Source organism: Scomber japonicus, chromosome 14 (assembly GCF_027409825.1).
Source record: "Scomber japonicus isolate fScoJap1 chromosome 14, fScoJap1.pri, whole genome shotgun sequence".
Classification (NCBI taxonomy): Eukaryota; Metazoa; Chordata; class Actinopteri; order Scombriformes; family Scombridae; genus Scomber; species Scomber japonicus.
Genome location: NC_070591.1, coordinates 23,197,788 through 23,211,847, shown reverse-complemented (window position 1 = coordinate 23,211,847; position 14,060 = coordinate 23,197,788). Strand labels below are relative to the sequence as shown.

The 14,060-nt window shown below is 46.0% G+C and overlaps 1 protein-coding gene across 2 annotated transcripts in view; it reads right to left on the bottom strand.

Moving 5' to 3' along the window:
* Nucleotides 1-1,876: 1,876 nt before the first annotated feature.
* The window catches only part of jag1b (jagged canonical Notch ligand 1b), a 28,203-nt gene continuing 16,019 nt past the window's right edge, over nucleotides 1,877-14,060 (bottom strand). Inside the window, exons 8-26 of one of the 2 annotated variants that reach the window (XM_053332558.1) lie at nucleotides 13,294-13,407; nucleotides 13,064-13,177; nucleotides 12,816-12,929; nucleotides 12,261-12,307; nucleotides 11,518-11,691; nucleotides 10,907-11,057; nucleotides 9,745-9,909; nucleotides 9,458-9,571; nucleotides 9,186-9,299; nucleotides 8,916-9,029; nucleotides 8,388-8,504; nucleotides 7,540-7,567; nucleotides 7,029-7,114; nucleotides 6,337-6,450; nucleotides 6,134-6,243; nucleotides 4,578-4,817; nucleotides 3,846-3,977; nucleotides 3,425-3,566; nucleotides 1,877-2,838 (exon numbers count right to left, since the gene is read on the bottom strand). In XM_053332558.1, coding sequence (XP_053188533.1) covers nucleotides 2,363-2,838; nucleotides 3,425-3,566; nucleotides 3,846-3,977; nucleotides 4,578-4,817; nucleotides 6,134-6,243; nucleotides 6,337-6,450; nucleotides 7,029-7,114; nucleotides 7,540-7,567; nucleotides 8,388-8,504; nucleotides 8,916-9,029; nucleotides 9,186-9,299; nucleotides 9,458-9,571; nucleotides 9,745-9,909; nucleotides 10,907-11,057; nucleotides 11,518-11,691; nucleotides 12,261-12,307; nucleotides 12,816-12,929; nucleotides 13,064-13,177; nucleotides 13,294-13,407 — 2,666 coding nt within the window. In that variant the 3' untranslated portion in view covers nucleotides 1,877-2,362. The remainder of the gene's footprint in view (nucleotides 2,839-3,424; nucleotides 3,567-3,845; nucleotides 3,978-4,577; nucleotides 4,818-6,133; nucleotides 6,244-6,336; nucleotides 6,451-7,028; nucleotides 7,115-7,539; nucleotides 7,568-8,387; nucleotides 8,505-8,915; nucleotides 9,030-9,185; nucleotides 9,300-9,457; nucleotides 9,572-9,744; nucleotides 9,910-10,906; nucleotides 11,058-11,517; nucleotides 11,692-12,260; nucleotides 12,308-12,815; nucleotides 12,930-13,063; nucleotides 13,178-13,293; nucleotides 13,408-14,060) is intronic. The other variant, XM_053332559.1, reaches the window with a different exon arrangement.

Below are 14,060 nucleotides of genomic sequence, written 5' to 3'. Positions count from 1 at the left end.
GTTTTCACCCCACTGGTCCAAGCCCAGAGAGAGCATAGGGCAACCAGGGGCCAACAGTCACTCATACTGTGCCCCCCCCATTCAACATGTACTACTTAATGAAATAATATTGCCTCGTTACATTACTCTTGATTTATTTTTATTTTACTGGGCAGACATTTATGATATAAATAAATTTGTTTTTCCCAGGAAAAAAAAGTCTCTGAATCTCTGTGGAAATATGTAAATAGGCTGATAATTTTGGGGAAGCAACCAGCATGAAATACCATGTAGGTCTCTGCACAGTGTTTTGCACACACTCAGTCCAGACTGGCTGATACTCATGGCAATTTGACAGTGAAAGTCTGTCCAACAACAGTGATGTTACTAATAAACCAGTGCTTGCTCCTCTGTTCTCGTTCTCCCTCAGCATTAGCGGGTGTAATCTGAGATGAGTCACAAGCAGCAGCCAATTCTGGTCGTATCGGGGAGGAGACAATAGTGAAACTGACCCAAGTGTTTTAAGTCCTAATATGTTTAAGGTCATTCTCAAGAGGTGTTGATAATCTTTTGCCTTGTCTTTAATCCTTAACAGATTCTGTACAAAAGCATGACTTAAGATCAGCTCAACTCTACACCGCAAGGCTCCTCAAGCCTGCTAGTTTGAAAGGTTTTTAGTTAAGTCTGCTTCTTAAACCAAACCAACAAGGACAACATTGTCTGAGGATCATGAGGGAGGGAAGGTATTTTTGTCTTCAGGATTGACTTAATGCACGGATGGCTTGCTACAACGTAATTAGCTGTAAACACATTTGGACCGAGACCTTTCTGAAGTCTAAGATGTCTTTCCAGCAGCGGTTCCCACGCCAGCTGCTGAGAAACCTTTCATAGGGTTCCGACATGTTTGGCTTGATGCATCACAGACAGACTCTTCACTCGCTCTCCAGAACAAAGACAACTTTAATTCTCTTTTCATACAAAATATTTAATAAATATGACTTTCAAAAATATATTGCCAGATCAACACATAATTCTCAAGTTCATAACACAAGTCAAAAATAGGACAAAATGTTGCCATGATCTCAAAGGGTTAACAAATGAGATAAAACATGTTTGTCTTTAAGAGCCTCATTTTAAAAAGAAACAAATGTGCACAGAAACAAAGCAGACTTGCAGAGCAAGGCAGTGTATTTTATCTGATTCTACAGTGTTCCCATTGCCCCCCTACTGTTCAAGTACTCGTGGTCTAGCTTATGATATTATGCTGACTAAAGCAGATGGGAATTCTGGCTTGTCCCACTGATGTGACTCGCCTCTCGCACGTTTGGTGGATTTTCGACAGCCTTTGAAATGTGTCAATGGGTTAAACTGAAGCTGCTAAAGGATTTTGTTCCCTTAATCCATTAGTGGCAAGCAATATGTCTGCCACCATGTCCATCCCTCAAAGCAGCCGGGATCTTTTGTTGTCCTAACCTCACTTGCCTTCAATCAAGGTCCTGGCAACAAATAATGAAATGTCAAATGTGTGGAAAAACAAACAAACAAAATTTCTTTCAGGCCAAAAGTGCCCATCCTTTGTCTTCTTTGAAAATTTGGCTTTATAGAATGCGTTGGAGAGAGAAAAAAAAAAAAAAAATTAAGTCATTGAAAGAAATGGTAGGCTTGCACAGCTATCAAAACCTTCAAACTAGACAGAACATATAAATAAAAAGGAATGATATCTTAAGGCTCTTGATTATTAAGTTAATAAATCAAATATACACAATGATTAATAAAAAAAATGTACATATCTACAAGTTCTAAATCGACACATAAATTCTTCATATTGGCAGCAACTGCTGACATTGAACCCATCCCTCCCCCTCTCCATCCCCCCCCCTCCCCAAAAATAAAAATAAATAATAAAGTTGATCTTTTTTTTTTTCTCATTTGACAGTTGCTGAAGTCTAAAACTGAAAAGGCACTTTCTCCAAACGGAACTAGAAAGAATTCAAACACATACTAAAAATAATTAGCTCTAGTGCTGAACACGTCGGGTAGTTTTAGTCATTGTACAACAATTACACCAGGAGCCCCTTTCATGTGTCCACTAAATAGAAAAGGAGAAAAAAAAAGGGATGTGAAATGCATAGGACACTTTCGCAACTAGTTCTACAGTGAAATGTATACCAGTGCCTTGTGTTTCCAGCCAACCAAAGCAACTGTCACTGCCAGTGTAAGCCAGCTTGTCAAAACTTAAATTAACACGGGGAATATCTGAAAATACTGTGGGGTCACGACTGACATGACAGTTTACTAACTACACATGCCAAAGCTCCCCCGTTTCACCCACCACCGGGGTGTGAAGGCATAAGGCTTGGTTGCACAGCAACACAGCTGTCTGCTATACAATGTAGTCCATCCTGTTTATGCTGTTTGCTGTCTCCAAGTCTCTGTTGTCCTGTTTATTAGTCCAATTTGGATGTTTGGATGTGGAGTTGGGGTTGGAGATGGGCGTCTTCTCGTCCCTCTCCACCAGTGTGTATGCTGGCTGTTTGGCAAAGCGGCCCTTCTGTAAGTGCCTCTCCTTGTCGTCCTCATCCCCCTCGGGATGATTTGTCCTTATTTTGGCAATGATGGAGTTCTTGTTTTCATAGTCTTTGATGGCCACCGTGAGGCCCACGTGCTTCTCTATAGGGTTCTTGATCTGGTTCAGCTGCTCCCGGACATTGTTGGTCGTGTTGTCCTCGGAGCCGGCGGCCGTTGTGCCATTATGGTTGCTCTGTTTCCGCCGGCGACGCATGCACCACAGCAAAATGGAGACCAGCACGAGGACCCAGATGACAATGAAGATGGAGCTGAGGAGGGGCACTAGGTAGTCTGAGAAAAGAAAACAAGACAGTGAAAGGTAAATGAGGTGCCACAGATTTTAAAAAATGAAGTCCCAGCTGAGTAGTAAACAACAGCTTTTATTATATCACTACACCAAGCTGGCTAAATCATTAGCATGCTTTTGCCAGTGCAACCTGACCTCTGAGCCCTTAAACAGGGGAGGAGAAGGCTTGTATTTGGCCGTGGCGGCAGTCTGCTGTCACCGTGTTGATGAATGGTGGACACATGCAAGAGTCTACTATGGGTCCAACCAGTCACAGTACGAGCCAATCTAACGCCACGTAGCCAAGCAGCTCTGCTCTTTCCATTGAAATCCTGGCTAGATTCTTTCTAAGCTCCATTTCAACTGCCATGGGATGGCAGACATGGGCGGCCTGAGTTGTGTGGGAGGTTTAGGAATTACTTTTCATACATGTTTTTCTCTGGTACACTGTCGTGCTGTCATATTCAGGGCTTGGCTCTATCTCATCTCATCTCTTCAGGAAAAAAAACAAACTCCTCCCACCCAGTTTTTTCACATGCAAGTGTGTGCAAGTCTGGAAAAACTTTACAAGAGATTGGAGGCGGTTCATACCAGTTTTGCTGGGGCTTGGCACGCGCACCTCTGCGATGGCGGTGATGATGGTGTTGTTCCCGTTGCGTTTGCTAACCAGGTCAATTATCCGGTCTGTGATCTCTTTAATGGGGCTCCGGTCCAAGCGATGGTCCTCAGTAGACTAGAAGTAGCAAGAAGAAAGTGAGGTTTTTAAATCTGTTGGCTCGGGTTTAACTTCTATCTCGTCTGCCATCGATTGTGTTTACTTGCTGTCAACCGATGAGACAACTCAACCAAATATATGTGAATATAAATACACCACATATCCCATTAGAGCATGTCTTAATGCTGCTAGGAGTGCATGCTGCCAGCTATAAATCAAAGAGGATTTTTTTGAGTGCATTAATAGAGGCAGACAAACATATGGCAGACTTGGATGACAGTGGGAAGAGGTACTTACGATGCAGACGTGGATCTCGTTGCTGGCTGAGTATGAGGGGTCACAGGTTATGGACACAGAATGCTCCAAGGAGAAATTCTTCACTACATACAAGCGCCTCAGCTGCTTACACACATCCTCTACAGTCAAGCTCTAGACACAGGGCAAAGAAATGAAAGCAAACATTAATGCACATGGAAAATCGAGGGGCAATCAAGAAGGGAAAAATGAAAAGCTAGACCTCCATTTTGGCAGTAAGTCCAACACGCTATCTGGTTGGGATCCACCTCATTTAGATTAAAGACCACGGGCTCATATGCTTGTCACTATCTGCCGCATGCTTGTTAGGCAACAGGCGAGTGATGATCCTATGTGGTGACAGAGTCGCCAGTGGTCCTGTTTAGTTCAAATCCTTATGATCCTGAAATTAATCTTACAGTGCGGTTGGGTTAAGAGGGGATTGGCATGAGTCGAAAGTGCCTGACTCTCAGGAACATCAAAACTTGGATACAGTGAGAAGAGAGAGAAATATCTCCACTATTTTCTTCCTGGAACACTTTTAATACATAACCGAATTGTTCATGGTCCTTGACTGGGAATCTTTTTTGCCCTGGAGGGATGCTTGAGCACTTCTGAAAACCTGATCTTTCACACTTTGCTGCTCCCATTCAATTAAGGGCGGCGGAGTAAGAGAGGCATGAAAAATGACCTCAAAACCCTTTAATTCAATCTCTCAGTGCCTAGGTAACTCACTTGAGGCATGGTCTCCTTGTTGAAGGTGAAGGTGATGTTGGCGCAGCTGTTGTCCTGGTAACTGGAGCTGGGGTGGCATTTGGTAGGAGCCGGGGGAGGGTTGGAGCGCCAGCACTCTCCCAGGCTGAGACAGGGCTTCACAAAGCAGTGGCTCTCTTTGATGGGGATGCAGCTCTGGCCTGAAGGACACCCGCCTCGACCTTTGGCACCCAAGTGGCACGACATAGGACCACACCACATCTGGAGAGAAGAATATCAGAATAAGTATAAAGATATATACCATGGGATATACGGTAAAAGGTACTAGTCTGGGCATGATTATTGAGTAACTTAAAGCTTTTTTCAATACATTATATTAAACTTGACTTTCTGGAAAAACCCCTGGCATGTCTGTTGATTGGCCTACCACTTTGTTCCAGGCTGACATATATCTCACTCAACTATTGGATGGATTACCATGCAACTGTACAAATATTCATGGTCCTCTACTATCCTACTGACTCCAGTGATCCTGACCCTCTTATTGACATTGTGTAGTTTTGAGTGAAATTTCACAAATAACTATTAAATGCATCAGCATGCAATTTAGCACATTTTAATGGACAGAAACTGGAATGCAGCTATTGGTACTTGACAGCACTTCAGGTGTAAGGCTGCAACTAACTATTATTTTCACCATTGATTGGTCTATAAAATATCCAAAAATGTTGATCACTATTTCCCCAAAGCCCGAGGTCACTTCCTCTAATGCATTATTCTGTTTGCACCAACTACATAACCCCAAAAACATTTTGTTTACTATAAAAGATAAACCAAAATATATCCGAAAATAATCATATTTGGGAATCAGAACATTTGGATTAGTGAAAATGATTCATCAACAATCAAAATAGTTGTTTAATTCTGTTCCTGTCGTAGCACCTCTACCCAAGTAGCAGCATTTTGGTTGGTACCTTGGTTGTGAGCAAATAAAAGATCCCACTCTTTGTTACACCAGATACGGTTATCAAAAGTGCAGCATAAACACACAGCTTTTCCCATCAGACTATGTTTCAGACATTATCAGGCTATATTTGAACAGGGTTAGCTTATACTTCACAATCCTAGATCATTTTCACCCGATGATGCATTTTCCTCCTGAGGGGAGCGGTATCAGAGACGCACCATTGTTCTCCTTACGATTAGACGAGCGTGATAACGATAGCAGAACTTCAGGCCTCGACTGTATCTTAACTGAATCTCCACCAAGTGTGACATCGGGAGATCCAAAACTGGCATCCGACACCCATTTCTAACAGTGCCATTGTGTTTCTTCTCAAAACAAACTGCATCATCTCTGTATAGAATTTGACACTCCTAAACCAACTCCACCCCATGACACACAGAGCGTTGTCGAGGCCCGACATGGCCCTACCTGAGTTCTCTCGGGACTCGGGCGCCCACGCAATATTTGAGTCTGTAACTATTGCACAGTTCTACCACTGTAAGCATGCATCTCTGTACAGCTGCGTAGCATGTGTTACCATTTACCATTTTCTTTATATTTATAGACATACCTTTGTACACACAACTTTCCCATTGGAACAGTGGCAAGTGTTGCAGTCTTCATCCCATTTGGCTCCATCAGGGGTGGCGTGTCCGTTAACAGAGCATGGTTTTCTTGTGACTGTGTTAAATACAACCGCAGCATTAGATATATGTCACAAATAGTATGTTTGTTACGTGGACTTGCCCTTTATTGTAAAGTGGAGGCTCATACCTTCTTGACAGTGGGATCCAGTCCTGTCTGGTGGGCACAAGCAGCGATATCCATTGATCTCGTCTACACAGGTGGAGCCGACAGTACAAGGAGAGGACTGGCACTCGTTTATATCTGCCACAGAGGGGAAGAGTAGGAGGTAAGAAATGGCTCCCTTACAGAGTAAAGAGCACAGCCAGACAGCACAAATATTGGGTTAAGTAGTCAGCACACAAATAATTCCTAGGCTAAATTCACTCAGGTCATGTGTCATTTGAACAGTACATTCACATACACAACCAGTTAATAAAAAAACAAGCAAACTTGCTTTAAATCAGTCCTGGACTTTTTTTGCCCCATGCAGCTTTATTAAAAGCAGCATCATTAGCAGGTATGCAGGAGCTAAAGGCTGGACTTAGCAGAACAAAGGGTTTGCAATGGGAAAGAATGTGGCCATCTGAAAGCCTTTAAGAGGGAAAACAATCTGTGTAATCAGTGTCAGAGAGCATGGCTGATTAGCTGTTGGCCTGCTAAGCCGGTTTCCCCCGGGGACAGCAGCAGGGCCCGGTGGAGTGACACCGACATGGCTCAGCCTGGCCTACAGCCCAATGCACAGATAATTGGCCGGCTAGACCTTCCCGCGGCCCGGGCCTGCTCTAACCGACAGCTCAACCAGGGATCAGGGAGGAGCGGGAGTCAGGGTTAATACTCACTGATCCGACAGTCTGGACCCGCGAAGCCCGGGGCACACTCGCAGCGGTACCAGTTATCCCCGTCGACGCAGGTTCCGCTGTTGTAGCTGCAGAATAAAAAAAAAAGGGGGGGAGAGAATGAGACTCACCCCTCTGGGTACCCCCTGGCTATTTTCATTTTGTTCCCCCTCTTTACAGACACACATTTATCTATTTCAGGCTGGCATTTTCTCAACATTCAACTTATAATGATCATTTCTCATAGGCAATTTATGCAATCCGACTAGTTCTTTTTATTGGACAAGTGTGCATTGGTTTGGGAGTGAGCTCCAGTGGTGTGTGGTTAAAATACAGTCGCGCCTGGGAGTTCAACAAAGGCAGAGTTAGCTGATTGCATCCCAGGAATGACAGGGAAGGGTGTATGCCTGGTTCTCAGCAGAGTTAGAGAAAGCCTCCAGGTGAGAAACCATACAGGAGGAGCACCCTGTTTACATCTGTCTAAATATACAGGAAATGTTTGGCTTTCACTTACCAGGGGTGGGGACTGCAGTCGTTGGTATCTGAAATAAATAATAAAAAGACAGGGAGAGAGAGACAGAAAGTTTTGAGTATGTTGTTTTCCTTTTTCTCTTTCTTTCTCATGTATGAGTGTTTTGTGTACATGAAAGCAAAGAGCATGTCTGAGCTTGCGTGTGCATAGGCGTGTTGGGCCGGTCGGGCCTGGCCCTGGACGCCATGCCGCCTGGTTACTCTGCCTTATTAACAACACAGAGCAAACAAGCGAGTCGGCTCTCGCCGTCAAAATGAGTTCCAGCTAACAACCCCCCCACCCCCACCCCCACCACCGCCGACAACACCTCCACACCCAGATTCCCACCCCGGCTGTTTCTCCCTCCCTTTACAAATGTTGGGGGAATTCATGTTTTGGAGTACATGCGCTCAGGGCAGGGAAGCCAGGGAAATGGAGGAGAGCTGTAGAACAAGCCGACATGTCACTGTTCGGACAGGAATGCAACGACGAGAGGGGAGAGAGTGAGAGAGAGAGAGAGAGGGGTGTGTGTTGGACGAGGGGGAGAAACATCTGTCTCCACTTTCCTCAGTTTGAGCCCCCTTTCTCCCTCCTCCTCCTACTCTTCTTTTCTCCTCTCGTGGCGGGCAACAGCCAGAGAGAGAGAGGGGAAAGAGATTTTTTTTGTGTTTTTTTTTTTTTATAAAGAAAAAAGGTATAGATCAAGAGGGGATGGGAGAGGAACAAAAGTCAAGATTTAAATCAGATGCAGGACTGCACCTCTGCACTAGTTAGCAGGAAGTTTATCATCATTAAATGGTAATAACTGTCCACTTTATCCCATCCACCACTCCCCCTTAAAGAGCACTTACTCTGCGTGCATGTGGGACCCTCCCAGCCTTCCTTGCAGACGCAGGTGAAGGATTCCCCCGTCACCACACAGGTACCTCCATTCTCACACGGGTTTGGAAGACAACTCGAGTTCTTGGCTGCGAGGAAAAATTTAACAGAGAAGTTCAGTTTTTTTGCAGTAACACAAGCAATAAAGAGGATTATCAGTGCAATCAGAGCTCCAAAACCTTAAACAGTCACAGGAGACTCATGTTGGTTTGACTTTTTTTGGTCGGGTTTCCATTTTTTCTCTGAGGGAATCTACATTCCATGACTTTGAAGTGTACTGTCAGTGCAATCAGGGGGTTTTAAGCGGATATCTGTAAGCGCTGACAGAAGAAACGTTGACAGATAGAAGGATAAGAGCTGTTTGTGGACCTTGCGTATCTCACAGATCTGATTAATATCTGATACAAGAGATGGTGCTCTCCCACAAGGCGATCTTCTTGAAGCGTGTGCGGGTGTAAAGGTGAAACATCAATCCAAACCGCCGTGACCGTGTGACTCACCTATGTTACAAGTCGTGCCTTCCCACCCTGGTGAACACTTGCACTGGAACGTGTCGCCCTCGTCGTGGCAGGTGCCACCGTTGTTGCAAGTGGCTTCATCGCACTGACTTTCGCCTGGAGGGGGGAGGGTATTTAAATCTTAAAATTTGCTTAAGCTGTGCACTCACTCAGTATAGAATATTGGGTAATTATATACAGCCATAAGCACATACCATGAGCCTGCACAGACAGACTACACGGTTGTGGAAAAAACAAAAGAATGGATCTTACGGGAGTGGCACGTCTTTCCCTTCCAGCCATTCTTGCACTCGCAAAAGAAATCAGTCACCAGGTCTCGACATGTCCCTCCATTATGACAGGGGTTGGTGCTGCAGTCATCGATGTCTGGTGGAGGCATCAGAGAGAGAGAGTGTGATTTATGCACAGCTTATTGAGCTGATCATCAAACAGACCTTTTTATGTCGAAACATGGGTTGAGCAGTCACGTGGAGGGTGAGGTGTGGCATTGTTTTTGAAGTCACGGGGCATGCTGTCCTACTTACTGATTTCACAGTGTTCCCCCTCCCAGCCGTCGCCGCAGATGCATTGATACACGCTGACTTTGTCGATGCAGGTCCCCCCATTGCGACATGGGTTGCTCTCGCAGTCGTTGATGTCTACAAAAAAACAAAAAGGAAAAGACAAGAGAGCTCAATCTCACATATCATGATTAGTTTTGCAATGGGTTTCGGTCTCAAACGTCTTGTTTTAGTGTGTGTGTGTGTGTGTGTGTGTGTGTGTGTGTGTGTGTGTGTGTGTGTGTGTGTGTGTGTGTAAACTGTGGTCTTACTCTCATGGCAGTAGGTCCCTCTGAAGCCCTCCTGGCACTCGCAGCTGAACTGGCCCCCAGCCTGGCTCCGGCAGCGGCCGTGAGGTCCACAAACATTTGACGAAATGTAGCGCTCTCCTCCCGGCGTGCTGTTAGACGCTACAGCAACAGTGCAGCTGTCAATCACTGCAGAGGGGGAGAAACACAGGGACGGTTGCTGTTAGAGAGAAACAACTGATGCAGCCTGTTAGTACAAACTGTTCATTCCAAATCATAAAATGCGGTTTGTGTCTTGTGAGTGATATGGAGGGATGGGAGTTTAGTTTATAGCTGATATTTAAATGAGATACGCAGCTGTCGACCAGTCGACGCTGAGACAGCCAACAAGTGACCGAGAAAAGGAGTGAGTAGTGATTAAGTAAGGGATCATCAGGGCCCTCATAGATAATGCTGACTAGTCAGATAAAAATTCCCTTCCCCAGTGAAAAACTGTATCTCTGCAAGAATCTGACTAAAAAAAAATTGAATGATAGGAGAAACAGCGATAAGCTGTTATGCTTTCATAAGCAATTCAGAGTGATCCTGTTCACTCCACACTGAAATCCCTTCCTTTCCCCCTGTCTGATCAGGTTAGGAGAGCGGGGTGATTTCGCTCCCCTGTAATCACTTGATTCTTGCCAAGAGCAGAGAGAATCTCACCGTCTGCTATCTGACTCCGTGGTTGGTCCACTCACTCAATTACACACGCACACTTGTGCACACACACACAGAAAAATGTGCACATTCATTGAGGGGGAAAAAGAAGAGGTAGCCCACCAAGTCTTTACCAGGAACACACACAGTGCTATCAGCCTTGTGCCAGATTTTCAGGGAACTCAGAGGAGGGGAGAATCATTGGAAAAGCTTTGCTGAGGAGATGGAGGGGGGCATTCATCAAGGGAGCTATACTCAAAAAAAAAAAAAAGAACATTTTGCTCACCTAGGCCAAGAAACTTCAGTGCACGAAACTAAAATATAGGTATTGCCCTCATGGGAAAAAAAAGCGGGCAAAGTGTTCAAGTAAATGGACCTGGGCTTATTCAGCATTTCGCTACAGCACGCTACGTAGATCACCTTTCAGGAACGTTCTGGAAAAAGACAAAGAGCGAAAAAAGCTTGTGGTTGTTGGAGGCCGGAGACATACCTTTACACGTGGTGGTGCGACAGTGGTCTTTGAGGTGAGAGCAGTTTTTGCCCTCGTAGTCCTCGGGGCATGCGCAGTAGTAGTCTGTGGCCAGGTTGAAGCAGGGCGCTCCATTCTGACACGGGTTGGGCGAGCAGTAATCGATATCCAGCTAGGGCAGAAAGGTATTGAATAGAGAGCGGTGAACCTGATAGCTGACATAGTTTCTGCTACACTAAACAGAGCAAAACCCACAGCATCCTCCCTACAGGCTGTGCCAGGAAACAACACACGCACAGCACTTGGAGGAAGGGGAAAAACAAGGCAGAGACATAGGAGCCGTCCTCTGAGTCTGGGCTTCAGCGCTGAGGAATGTATCCCGCTGTAGCCAGGAGCAGCTTCAACAAAGCACTCCCTTTTAAAAAAGGAGGACTATGGAACAACAGCCATTTAAGAGGGTGGGGCAGGAAAACTTTACAACGAACCCAAAGATACAGCAATGCTGGCAGAAAGGGGGCAGGAGGAGCAAGACAGAGGCTTAAGATGCTAAATGATAGCGGGGGGGGGCGTGGGGGGATTGCACGCATGGGTGCTTAATTGTGTGAGGGACAGGGGTGGCAGACGTGTCTCACCTGGCAGAGGTTTCCTGAGAAGCCAGCTAGACACAGGCACTGGAAGCCGTTCACTTCGTCCTGACAGCGCCCGCCGTTCAGACACGGCGAGCTCGAGCACTCGTCGACGTCCCTCTCGCAGTGCTCGCCGGCAAAGCCAGGGGGGCACACGCAACGATAGCTGTTTACCAAATCCTTGAGCGAGAGAAAAAAGAGGGAGAGAAACCTGGGTTAACCTCATGTTCGCCACAAATTTGATTAACTGCTTTGACAGGGTGGGGTCCAAACAAAAACTGTCAAACCAGGGAAACAGAATGAAGGGTGAGGCTGAGAGCGAGGGGGGTGGGGGGGGGGGGGGGGGGGGTGGAAGAGGGACTGGTTTTTTTGGGGGGGGGAGGGGGGGTGTTAGCGACAACTTTGAAGGAACATTATCACAGTTCCACAATTATTTCAACACATTTTCCTGGCACAGGCTCAACACAATAATGTTTATGGTAATTCAATCTAGTGTGGTCAAGGAACTTGTGTGTCCCTCCCTTAGAAACCCCTCTGAACCCACTCCCCTCAGATTTGATTTCAGAGAGGAATTCCACAACAATTCCACAGTTGGTTTGGAGTGAACAATTTACAGCAGCTATTTATATAACCGCTGTAAATGTCCCGGGCTCCGACAAAAAAGAGACACACTAAAAACAAACATAAGCTGGCAAATAAAGCGGCAATACCAGATAAAGCTAGAGAAGTTCTCCTGACACGAAGCATACCTTGCAAGTTCCTCCATTCTGGCACTGGTCCTTGCAGTCGTTGATATCTGCGGAGGGGGAGGGAAAAAACAAATCTGAGGATTCGTTCTGAAAGGCTTTACTAAATAGTCTGTCTTTGAAAACTACTTTTGTGCTTTATGTTTCCCATGCAAGAGGGTGGAGGGGGGGGGCTTTAAAAACATTGTGGAGACTAAGACAGAGAGAGAGAGAGAGAGCTCTGCAAGAGTTGGAAACCGTGGCTGCGGAATCAGTGCAACAACGGTATTGAGCAATCCTGACTGCTGCCAAGCGAAACCAGTCCTGGGATTGTTTTGAGCCACCTCTAATCACCACAGCCTTGGCCACACACAGGCCTAATAATCATACAGCAGATTCATTTACACTGCACTTGTCCAACTATTTGCTTTATGCCTTTGTCTTATAGCAGTGAGTTCTGTTTTTTTTATAAATTTGGGCTGTGCTGAATGAACAGAAGGAAATTTAAAAAAATAAAATGGGGGCATAAGCTGGACAGGTGTCCCGCTCCACAGCTGCGGCCGACAGCCTTCTACTCACTGATGTCGCAGTTCTGGCCCGTCCAACCAGGGACGCACTCGCAGAAGTAGCCGCCAATCAGGTTGCGGCATGAGTTGGCATTGACACAAGGCTTGCTGTCACATTCGTTGGCATCTAGAGGGAGAGAGAGAGAGGGAGAGAGAGGGAGAGAGAGATGAGGTGGGAGGGCGGCGGTTGGTGGCGGTTGGTGGCATTCACAAGTGCAGTTGACAGAATTGAAGTGTTGGTAAAAGCTAACCCTAACCCACCTATCAGACACGTCTTCCCCGTCCACTGTGAAGGACAGTGACACTTGTAGCCGTTGACCAGATCCTGACAGGTACCTCCATGGTTACAGGGGTTTGGAGAGCAGTCGTCGATATCTGCGTGGGAGAAGTAAACCGCTGGTTATTCGATGACATATTTCCTGTGGAGGGTGTCGACACGTAACATAAAAAAAAAGTAAAAAAAAAAAAAAAAGGGTATAATGTAATCTTACTGATGGTGCAGGAGGGGCCGCTCCAGCCGGATGCGCACTGACATTCGTAGCCTTGACTGGTCTCGGAGCAGCTCCCTCCATTAGAGCACGGATTGGACAGACAGGCGTGTTCCGCTAGAAAAGGGAAAAAAAAAAAAAAAAAGACAGTGTTAGAAAACAGGTTACACACACACACACACACACACACACATACACACATAGACACACAGAGCACTGTGACTCATTTCAAAAAAGGGAAATTCCACCCTTGGATACTCTTATCTTTCAAATTTATGACACTCTTGAATTCATCCTGTTTTGCACAAACCTGCTCTCTTTGGCAACAGCCGTAACAGATATTTACATTGTACTACTCTTACAATGTAAATATATATCTCACTGTGACATCATGTGATCTACCCCCCTCCCCCTCCCTTTATCCATAAGGAGACAAATTAGATGTAAAAATGCATTACAGCTTGTGACTCCCTCCCTCCCACCCCGGACCTTCCTGTCAACAGAGCGCACCCAGGGGTCGACTCCTTCCTTCACCCATCACCTACCCTCATCACCTACCCTCCTCCTCCTCCCCTGCCCCCAAAAGCCCCACTCAAACCCCTCCCACCACCCGTCTCACTCTCATTACCCGGCCGGCGGACCACACCACCAGGAAATCATCTTTCATGCTAAGCTGACCTGACCAACGCACCGTGACTTCCCTCTGACTCCCCGCCATTCTTCTTCTGAGTGGCGGCGCAAGATGAGAGAGTGGCGGGAGGACGAGGGAG